Source organism: Entelurus aequoreus, linkage group LG26, assembly GCF_033978785.1.
Source record: "Entelurus aequoreus isolate RoL-2023_Sb linkage group LG26, RoL_Eaeq_v1.1, whole genome shotgun sequence".
Lineage (NCBI taxonomy): Eukaryota > Metazoa > Chordata > Actinopteri > Syngnathiformes > Syngnathidae > Entelurus > Entelurus aequoreus.
In genome coordinates, this window is record NC_084756.1 from 8,251,543 (window position 1) to 8,262,772 (window position 11,230).

At 29.4% G+C, this 11,230-nt stretch overlaps 1 protein-coding gene across 2 annotated transcripts in view; it reads right to left on the reverse strand.

Annotated features, from left to right (window-relative positions):
* Nucleotides 1-543: 543 nt before the first annotated feature.
* Nucleotides 544-11,230, reverse strand: part of soat2 (sterol O-acyltransferase 2) — a 71,516-nt gene continuing 60,829 nt past the window's right edge. For both annotated transcript variants that reach the window (XM_062037668.1, XM_062037669.1), the window contains exon 16: nucleotides 544-1,012. In XM_062037668.1, the coding sequence (XP_061893652.1) occupies nucleotides 956-1,012 (57 nt within the window). In that variant the 3' untranslated portion in view covers nucleotides 544-955. The remainder of the gene's footprint in view (nucleotides 1,013-11,230) is intronic.

Genomic DNA, 11,230 nt, shown 5'->3' on the forward strand with positions numbered 1-11,230 from the left:
ACACACACGTATATGTGTATGTATATAAAGCACATACATTACACTATATAATACTATAAATGTTTTTTTATTTAAAAATGTAAAAAAATAAATATATATATATATATATGTATATATATATATATTTATATACACACACACACACACATGTATATGTGTGTATGTATATAAAGCACATACATTACACTATATAATACTATACTATAGATTTTTATTTAAAAACGTTTTAAAAAATATATATATATAAATACATATATATTCATATATATAATTATATTTAACAAATGTATTTGTTTTATTGCGTGATTGGCTGGGCTTAATATGTTTAAGTATTTCAAATAATGATACATTGTCATTGTTCACTGATTGGCTGGGACACATCAAATGCTTCAACATGTCCTGTAAATACATATATAATACATATATAATACATATATACAGTAATACATATGCAAATTCGGTGGGCTTTCTTCCACGTACAGTTAGAAATGTTTGTTACTTCTCCAAACTTAGTTTGACATGCTCCACATTCACACAGCAGAAGAAGAAAAGACAGACTTTATTGGCAAATGCACCAACATACAGTACATTTATGCAGTATTTATGCAGTACATTACAGTACATCTCCTGCATTACTTTACAACTCAGGTACAACCTTTACCACACAATACAATAAGATCCAATACACATAAAAAGTAAAAAGAACACGCCCATCACTTCAGGCTTTGCTACACATCTTTAAAACAGCTCACTCAAAGTGTGTTGATGACTTTTCTTCAGGAAAAAGTGACTTACTCACATTTCTGCATTGACTTATTTGAATGGGGCCATTAATGCAAGTAGAATGATTACACCAGCTGTACACTGACTACTTTATATCAAGTGTTTTATCTGCAGAAATGTGAGCTTTACTGAGCATAAATGGTCGATTCCGTCACATCTGCGTCCTTCACGTTCATCTCTGCTGGCTACAGGACCACGAGCGAGGCGTCACTAACTCCCACACACTATTCTGCAAGAAGAAAATAACTTTCCAGTAACAGTAATAATCCTTTTTATACTTCTTACCCTTTATCCTGTATTAGCATGTTACATTCTACTCACAGTTGTTTACATTGTGTGTGTGTGTGTGTGTGTGTGTGTGTGTGTGTGTGTGTGTGTGTGTGTGTGTGTGTGTGTGTGTGTGTGTGTGTGTGTGTGTGTGTGTGTGCTTGTATTTCTACCCTTCTTGAGAAGGGTAGAAGGAAAAGTAGCTTCCATATGAGGAGGTGTGACCAAGTAATGACATAAATCATGGTCTCAATAACATTGCATCTAATGGAGAATGTCTCTGGTGGTCCCAAAAAGGAGGGATTTTTCAAATTGACTGTGTGTCGCTTTTAAAAGTGTCAACATATGAAATAACAAGTGTGTGTAAAAAAAAAAAAAACAATTACAAAATAAAAAAAGTAAATTAAAAAAACAATAAACTAAAAGCCGTCTTTTTCTCACAATATGTCTACTTATTTCTTATAAAATTGGGAACAACTTCTCATATTATTTTTGTTCCTGTAATATTGCAAAATGTTATCTTAAAATTATTAATTTTTAATGCAAAATGGTGACATTTGTCATATAAAACTCTGACTTTTATCACAATATTGCCAATTTTTTTGTTGTTCTTGTAAAATAGTGAATTTTTTGGGGTAAAATTATGACTTTTGTCATAATTTTGCCAAGTAAAATTACGATTATTATAATATTGCTATCATTTTAAAGTTTTCTTATAAAATTGTGACTTTTGTCGAGTAAAATTATGACTGAGAAATTTTAAGCTTTTCTTGTAAAATCGCAACTGTTTTTGAGTAAAATTCCAAGTTGTATCATAATATTGCACAAATGTTCAGTTTTTCTTGTAAAATGTTTACTTGCGTTGAGTAAAATGACGACTTTTATTATAATACTGCCAAAATTCTAAGTTTTCCTTGAGAAACTGTGAGCTTTTTCTTGTGCAATTCCAACTCATTTTTCACAACAACTGTTTTTATATTTGCATATTATGTATATATTATTAATGTTGTAAATACACATCTTTGGGAGGCGTTATTCAGAGGTTTCAAGAAGGTAAGAAATACAAGAAAATGTGTGTGTGTGTGTGTGTGTGTGTGTGTGTGTGTGTGTGTGTGTGTGTGTGTGTGTGTGTGTGTGTGTGTGTGTGTGTGTGTGTGTGTTCTTGTATTTCTACCCTTGAGACATCAACAAGGAAAAGTAGCTTCCATATGAGGAGGTGTGAACAAGTGATGACATAAATCATGGTCTCAGTAACATTGCATCTAATAGAGAATGTCTCTGGTGGTGACATCTATCAAAATGAGGGTGGTCCCATAAAGGAGGGATTTTTCAAATTGACTGTGTGTCGCTTTTAAAAGTGTCAACATATGAAATAACAAGTGTGTGTAAGAAATTGAAATGCGCCCCCTTTGGCCAAAATTAATTAAACAAACTAAATAAAAATGTATATAGAGACATACTGTAATAACTTGAAGTAAATAATGAAGAATTAAAAAACAATTACAAATTTAAAAAAGTCCTAAAAAAAAAAAAACAATAAACTAAAAGCAGTCTTTTTCTCACAATGTGTTGACTTCTTTCTAGTAAAATTGGGAACAATTTCTCATATTCTTTCTGTTTCTGTAATATTGCAAAATGTTATCGTACAATTATTACTTTTTTATGTAAAATGATGACTTTTTAATGCAAAATGGTGACATTTGTCATATAAAACTCTGACTTTTATCACAATATTGCCAATTTTATTGTTGTTCTAATAAAATAGTGAATTTTTTTTAGTAAAATTATGGCTTTTGTCATAATTTTGCCAAATAAATTTCCGATTATTATTATAATATTGCTATCATTTTAAAGTTTTCTTATGAAATTGTGACTTTTGTCGAGTAAAAGTATGACTCTTTTCATAAAATTGCCCAAATTTTAAGCTTTTCTTGTAAAATCGCGACTGTTATTGAGTAAAATTCCAACTTTTATTATAATATTGCACACATGTTCAGTTTTTCTTGTAAAATGTTGACTTGCGTTGAGTAAAATGACAAATTTTATTATAATGTTACCCAAATTCTAAGTTTTCCTTGTGAAATTGTGACATTTTTCATGTGAAATTCCAACTCATTTTTCACAACAAGTGTTTTTATATTTGCATAGTATGTATATATTATTAATGTTGTAAATACACATCTTTATATATCTAGAAAAGGTGGTCCTAAAGAGGGAGGAGTTATTCGGAGGTCTCAAGAAGGTAACAAATACAAGAATGTGTGTGTTCTTGTATTTCTACCCTTCTTGAGACACCAAGAAGGAAAAGTAGCTTCCATATGAGGAGGTGTGAACAAGTGATGACATAAATCATGGTCCCAATAACATTGCATCTAATAGAGAATGTCTCATTTGCACCCCTGCTGGTGACATCTATCAAAATGAGGGTGGTCCCAAAAAGGAGGGATTTTTCAAATTGACTGTGTCGCTTTTAAAAGTGTCAACATATGAAATAACAAGTGTGTGTAAGAAATTGAAATGTGCCCCCTTTGGCCAAAATTAATAAAACAAATAAAACAAATATGTATACATACTGTAATAACTTGAAGTCAATAATGAATGATTAAAAAACAAGTACAAACAAAAAAGTTTTTAAAAAAATATTTAAAAAATAAAAGCTGTCTTTTTCTCACAATGTGTCGACTTCTTTCTTATAAAATTGGGAACAATTTCTCATATTCTTTCTGTTTCTGTAATACAGCAATATTTTCTCATACAATTATTACATTTTTATGTAAAATTATTACTTTTTAATGCAAAATGGTGACATTTGTCATAATAAAATTCTGACTTAAAAGTCGCCAATTGAGTTGAGTTGAGTTGAGTTTGAGTTTATTTCGAACATGCAAGCATACAACATGATACATCACAATTTCCAGTTTATTGTTCTTGTAAAATAGTGACATTTTTTTGGAGTAAAATTATGACTATAGTCATAATTTTGCCAAGTTAAATTCCGATTATTATTATAACATTCCCATAATTTTTAAGTTTTCTTTTAAAATTGTGACTTTTGTCGAGTAAAATTGCGACTCTTTACATTACAATTGCCAACATGTGAAGCTTTTCTTGTAAAATCGCGACTGTTATTGAGTAAAATTCCAACTTTTAGCATAACATTGCACAAATGTTCCGTTTTTCTTGTACAATTTTGACTTGCGTTGAGTAAAATGACGACTTTTATTATAAAACTGCCAAAATTCTAAGTTTTTCTTGTGAAATTGTGACCTTTTTCTAGTGCAATTCCAACTCATTTTTCACAACAAGCTTTTTTATATTTGCATAGTATGTACATATTATTCATGTTGTAAATACACATCTTTATATATCTAGAAAGGCTGGTCCTAAAGAGGGAGGCAAGTCTCAAGAAGGTAACAAATACAAGAGTGTGTGTGTGTGTGTGTGTGTGTGTGTGTGTGTGTGTGTGTGTGTGTGTGTGTGTGTGTGTGGCGCCGCCAGATGTGCCTACAAGGGGGAGGTCCTACAATTGATAGTTAAGTAGGCCATCTGTCAGTAAGTCAGTGATCAGTAAATCCTGCTTTGACTTCATCAAACACTGAGGGCTTTCTAAGAATAAATACACTTCTTTGTAGTGCACATGATACATGTGTGTGTTTGTCTTGTGCACATGATACATGTGTGTGTTTGTCTTGTGCACATGATACATGTGTGTGTTTGTCTTGTGCACATGAGTGGAGGACAAAGCAGAGATCATGAAAACACGATGTCTCACCCTGGTAGGTCTGGGTTAGTTTTTGCCTCGTCCCTCACTGAAAGCACAAGTGAAGACTGCAGAACAGACCTGATAAGTCCCAAAGAGGAAGACCTGGGCAAATTAAGGCCCGGGGGCCACGTGCGGCCCCTTTAAGTTTTGCAATCTGGCCCACCGGACATTCCCAAATTATTTTTTTTAGATCTTTAAGATGGAAATTTCTGATGTGCAGTGATGTTTTCTACTGACCGTAAGTCTTGAACTATACAAAGTATTTCAATGGTTGAAATCTGCGCTTTTGCATGATATACTAGTTACTATGGTAATCTAATTAGTTACTCTGGTAATATAATTAGTTACTAAGGTAATATAATTAGTTACTATGGTAATCTAATTAGTTAATAAGGTAATATAATTAGTTACTATGGTAATGTAATTAGTTACTATGGTCATCTAATTAGTTACTATGGTAATCGAATTAGTTACTACGGCCATCTAATTAGTTACTGGTGTTGTCCCCATACCAATATTTTGGTACCGGTACCAAAATGAATTTCGATACTTTTCGGTACTTTTCTAAATAAAGGGGACCACAAAAAATGTCATTATTGGCTTTATTTTAACAAAAAATCTTAGGGTACATTAAACATATGTTTATTATAGGGACGTCCGATAATGGCTTTTTTGCCGATATCCGATATTCCGATATTGTCCAACTCTTAATTACCGATACCAATATCAACCGATACTGATATATACAGTCGTGGAATTAACACATTATTATGCCTAATTTGGACAACCAGTGAAGATAAGGTCCTTTTTTTAAAAATGTATACAATAAAATAGATAAATAAATGAAAAACATTTTCTTGAATAAAAAAGAAAGTAAAACAATATAAAAACAGTTACATAGAAACTAGTAATTAATGAAAAGGAGTAAAATTAACTGTTAAAGGTTAGTACTATTAGTGGACCAGCAGCACGCACAATCATGTGTGCTTACGGACTGTATCCCTTGCAGACTGTATTGATATATATTGATGTATAATGTAGGAACCAGAATATTAATAACAGAAAGAAACAACCCTTTTGTGTGAATGAGGGGGAGGGAGGTTTTTTGGGTTGGTGCACTAATTGTAAGTGTATCTTGTGTTTTTTATGTTGATTTAATACAAAAATAATAATTAAAAAAAAAAGATACCGATAATAAAAAAAACGATACCGATAATTTCCGATATTACATTTTAAAGCATTTATCGGCCGATGCAATCGGCAGGCCGATATTATCGGGCATCTCTAGTTTATTATTGCAGTTAAGTCTTTAAATAAAATAGTGAACATACTAGACAACTTGTCTTTTAGTAGTAAGTACACAAACAAAGGCTCCTAATTAGTCTGCTGACGTATACAGTAACATATTGTGTCATTTATCTACCTATTATTTTGTCAACATTATTAAGGACAAACTGTAAAAAATTGATTATTAATCTACTTCTTCATTTACTGTTAATATCTGCTTACTTTCTCTTTTAATATGTTCTATCTACACTTCTGTTAAAATGTAATAATCACTTATTCTTCTCTTGTTTGATACTTTACATTAGTTTTGGATGATACCACACATTTAGGTATCAATCCGATACCAAGTAGTTACAGGATCATACATTGGTCATATTCAAAGTCCTCATGTGTCCAGGGACATATTTCCTGAGTTTACAAACATAATATACATTTCAAAAAGAAGATGTTGTGACGCCAACAAATATCGACGTAATCATAGTAGTATCGACGTGCCTGTACTTGATATCATTACAGTGGATGTCAGGTGTAGATCCACCAATGGCGTTTGTTTACATTGTGACGCGGGCGAGCTACGGTGTGTAGTGAAGCATGTTTAGCTATTCCTCGTCCTCCAGTGATAATGTTACGTGTAAGAAACTTACTTTATTTGTCGCCATGGAGACCAGGATTAGTGATTTAGAAGTAACTAAAACACTGAGGATGGACGTTAGCCGCTAGCTAGCTAGCCATGTTTTAAAGCATCTCTTCCTGAGGGTGTTTTAGTGTTATAACTTCACCTTTATCTTTACTTTTTAAGCCAAAATGTGTCCGTTCTCCCTTTTCTGTCTACACACTGTGTCTGCTTGTAAGTACTCTGTGTGTGTGCGGCGCCAAACATGCTCCCCTGCTCGTAAAACCAGCAATGTCCTGACGTGACGACAAAGGGGGGACCGGTACTTTTTAGAGGCGGTGTACAACAAAGTTCTAAAGCTTAGTGATGTATCAGATATATTAGATTGTCGGTGGGTTTTGTTTTACCCTTCACGTTCATATGTCACTGTGTTTTTTGCATTTTGTTTGATTGTAAAATATTTTGTCAATATTCAGTGTTTTATCCTTCGTAGTTAATATTGTAAATCCCACATTCTTTATTTTAATGTACATTCTGGGTGTCTCATTCAGTAAAAAAAAAAATTAAAATACATTTCGTTTTTTAAGGAGGAGTTTTTAGCTTTCAATCAGACATTATTGTGAGGTTTTGTTCCTAAAAATAGATATACCGGCCCCCAGACATATTTTTTTTCTCTAAATTTGGCCCCTGAGTCAATATAATTGCCCAGGCCTGTGATCCAGTATTATCTGCTCACAGTGCTACCTAGTGTTTGTTTGAGCACATTGCAGATGATCCAGGTTCAATTCCTTCATACAGGAATGAGGCTACAAATACAACATTGTGTAATGTATCTGAAAACACTACACACCTTTTTATTTTATTTTATTAAAGTTTTATGAAGCACATTTATTTTATGTTGTCAACTCAACTTCAGGGAAAAGTCTCACGCAGTTTGGGGTCGTCATTGTTTAGCTTGCTAATAAGCACATTAAAGACATTTTTTTGTTTTTTTTCTTGAGCGTGACACAACATACACTTGCACTGAGGGCAAAGAGGAAAATAGTGATGATAACCATAGAACTGGGGGAAAGTAGTGTGGATAGTTAGGGGTGTGAAACTTTGGACACCCAACGATTCTGATTCCTGGGGTGACGATTCGATTCAGAACCGATTCGAGATTCAAACTGATTTTCGCGATGAAATGCTTGGTATAATAATTATAATGAAACAAGTTAGAAAGCCTCCTCCTGGTTACTTAGAGATGGCCTAAGAACCATATTTTAAGAATTAATTGATTCCAAAAAAAAATTTGGAAAAAAAAAATACACATACTGTATATATATATATATATAAATATATATATATATATATACATATACATATACATATACATATATATATATATATATATATATATATATATATATATATATATATATATATATATATATATATATACACATATATATATATATATATATATACACATACACACACACATATATATACACACATACACACACGTATATATATATATATATATATATATATATGTATATATATATATATATATATATATATATATATATATATATATATATATATATATATATATATATATATATATACATATATATATATATATATATATATATATATATATATATATATATATATATATATATTTATAAACTGCAACATTTATTTATTTATATATATATATATATATATATATATATATATATATATATATATATATATATATATATATACATATATACATATATATATATATATATATATATATATATATATACATATATATATATATATATATATATATATTTATAAACTGCAACATTTATTTATTTATATATATATATATATATATATATATATATATATATATATATATATATATATATATATATATATATATATATATATATATATATATACATATATACATATATACATATATACATATATATATATATATATATATATATACATATATATATATATATATATATATATATATATATATATATATATATATATATATATATATATATATATATATATATATATATATATATATATTAGGGCTGCAACAACTAATCGATTAAATCGATTAAAGCCGATTACCAAAATAGTTGGCGATTAATTTAGTCATCGATTCGTTGGAACTATGCTATGCACATGCGCGGAGGCTTTTTTTTTGTTTTTTGTTTTTTTGTTATTGTTGTTTTTTGTTTGTTTTATAAACCTTTATTTATAAACTGCAACATTTACAAACAGCTGAGAAACAATAATCAAAATAAGTACAAAAACAGTACAAAACAGCGCCAGGGCGGCGGTGAGGCTACGTCTCATGAGGTGGCGTAAGCTAGCCAATGATGTGGTCATGTGCAGCTCACGTGACGACGGCGTCTCCTTTGCCGGAAAAATTTGAAAAATGGCGCAGGAAAACACTACCGATAGTTTAGCGGAGAAACATCTTGAGGTTATTGCTTCAATGGAGAAAAGTGTACGACCTAAGTCAACAAAAGTGTGGGAACACTTCACTTTAAAGACTTCAAAGAAGACCGTTTCCTGCAAAATGGCACGGAAGTACAACATTGCTTCAGGAGCACCTGAAGAAGAAACATGTTGGAGCCATGGATGAAGGGAAGAACTCACAGTATGTAACTTTTTAAGTCCATAGTGGCAACAAGCATTCATGAGTTCAGCTTTTTTGTGAGTAACTTTAAAGTTATGCCTTTGTTGCAACGCGGGGATGATAATGTGTCTCCGGCACATTTGACTCCGTTTTGAGAGACAAAACGCACGGTTACCAATTAGGAAATAAACGTAACAGACAGAAATATCTCAGGTTGGTTTCATAATGGATCAATGTAGCCGGGCCGATAAAGCTATACAAATATATTTAGATTTGAGTGACGCTTTAGTATAACTAAACGTTATGAAGGTGCTGGAATATTTCATGCTATTATTCAGAGGCAGCCTGAAATGAATCCTTTATTATTCACAACAGAAACGTGTACAATATCTGATTCAGTTCTGATTAGTTACATTTCTGTGTTATTATTGGTGTATGCTGCACCCCCAATGTCCACAACATGGTGCCAGTATGCTGGTTTTTTTCAATAAAATACTGGAAAGGATAGATGTAGTTTGTCTCTTTTATACGATTATTAATCGATGTAATAATCGACAGATTAATCGATTATCAAATTAATCGTTAGTTGCAGCCCTAATATACACATATATATATATATATATATATATATATATATATATATATATATATATATATATATATATATATATATATATATATATATATATATATATATATATATATATATATTATACATTTCTCAAAATCTATTTAGAATCGGGATAAATAAGAACGGCAATTCGGATGCAAAATGATTGTTTTGTGTGCACCCCTACTATATATATACATATATACATATATATATATATACATATATATATATATACATATATATATATATATATATATATATATATATATATATATATATATATATATATATATATATATATATATATATATATATATATATATATATATATATATATACACACACATATATATATATATATATACATATATGTATTTACATATATACACACATATACACATATATATATATATATATATATATATATATATATATATATATATATATATATACATATATGTATTTACATATATACACACATATACACATATATACATATATATATACATATATATATATACATATATATACACATATATATATATATATACATATACATATATATATACATATATATATATATATATATATATATATATATATATATATATATATATATATATATATATATATATATACATATATATATATATATATATATATATATATATATATATATATATATATATATATATATATATATATATATATATATATGTATGTATATACACACATGTATAATATATATATACTGTATAAGTGTATATATATATATATATATATATATATATATATATATATATATATATATATATATATATATATATATATATATATATATATATATATATATATATATATATATATATATATATATATATATATATATTATACATTTCTGAAAATCTATTTAGAATCGGGATAAATAAGAACGGCAATTCGGATGCAAAATGATTGTTTTGTGTGCACCCCTACTAATGATAGTATATATTGTCCTGACTGCTAAGTACAATACCGTTTAAGTGACAATAATGACACATGTGAAGGGACTGACCTCCAGGAACAGTCAAGGTTGACTTATTCTTAAGTGTAATGTTTTGTTGTTTACATGTCTTCATATGCACAGTGCTTAACTTCTTTTTACACTTGAATGTTGCTTGAAACATGAATACTATGATGGTGACTGTTTCACCCTGGAACAGATTCATTCATTGACATTGTTTTCTATGGGAAGAAAATATTCTAAATCCAAGCACTGCA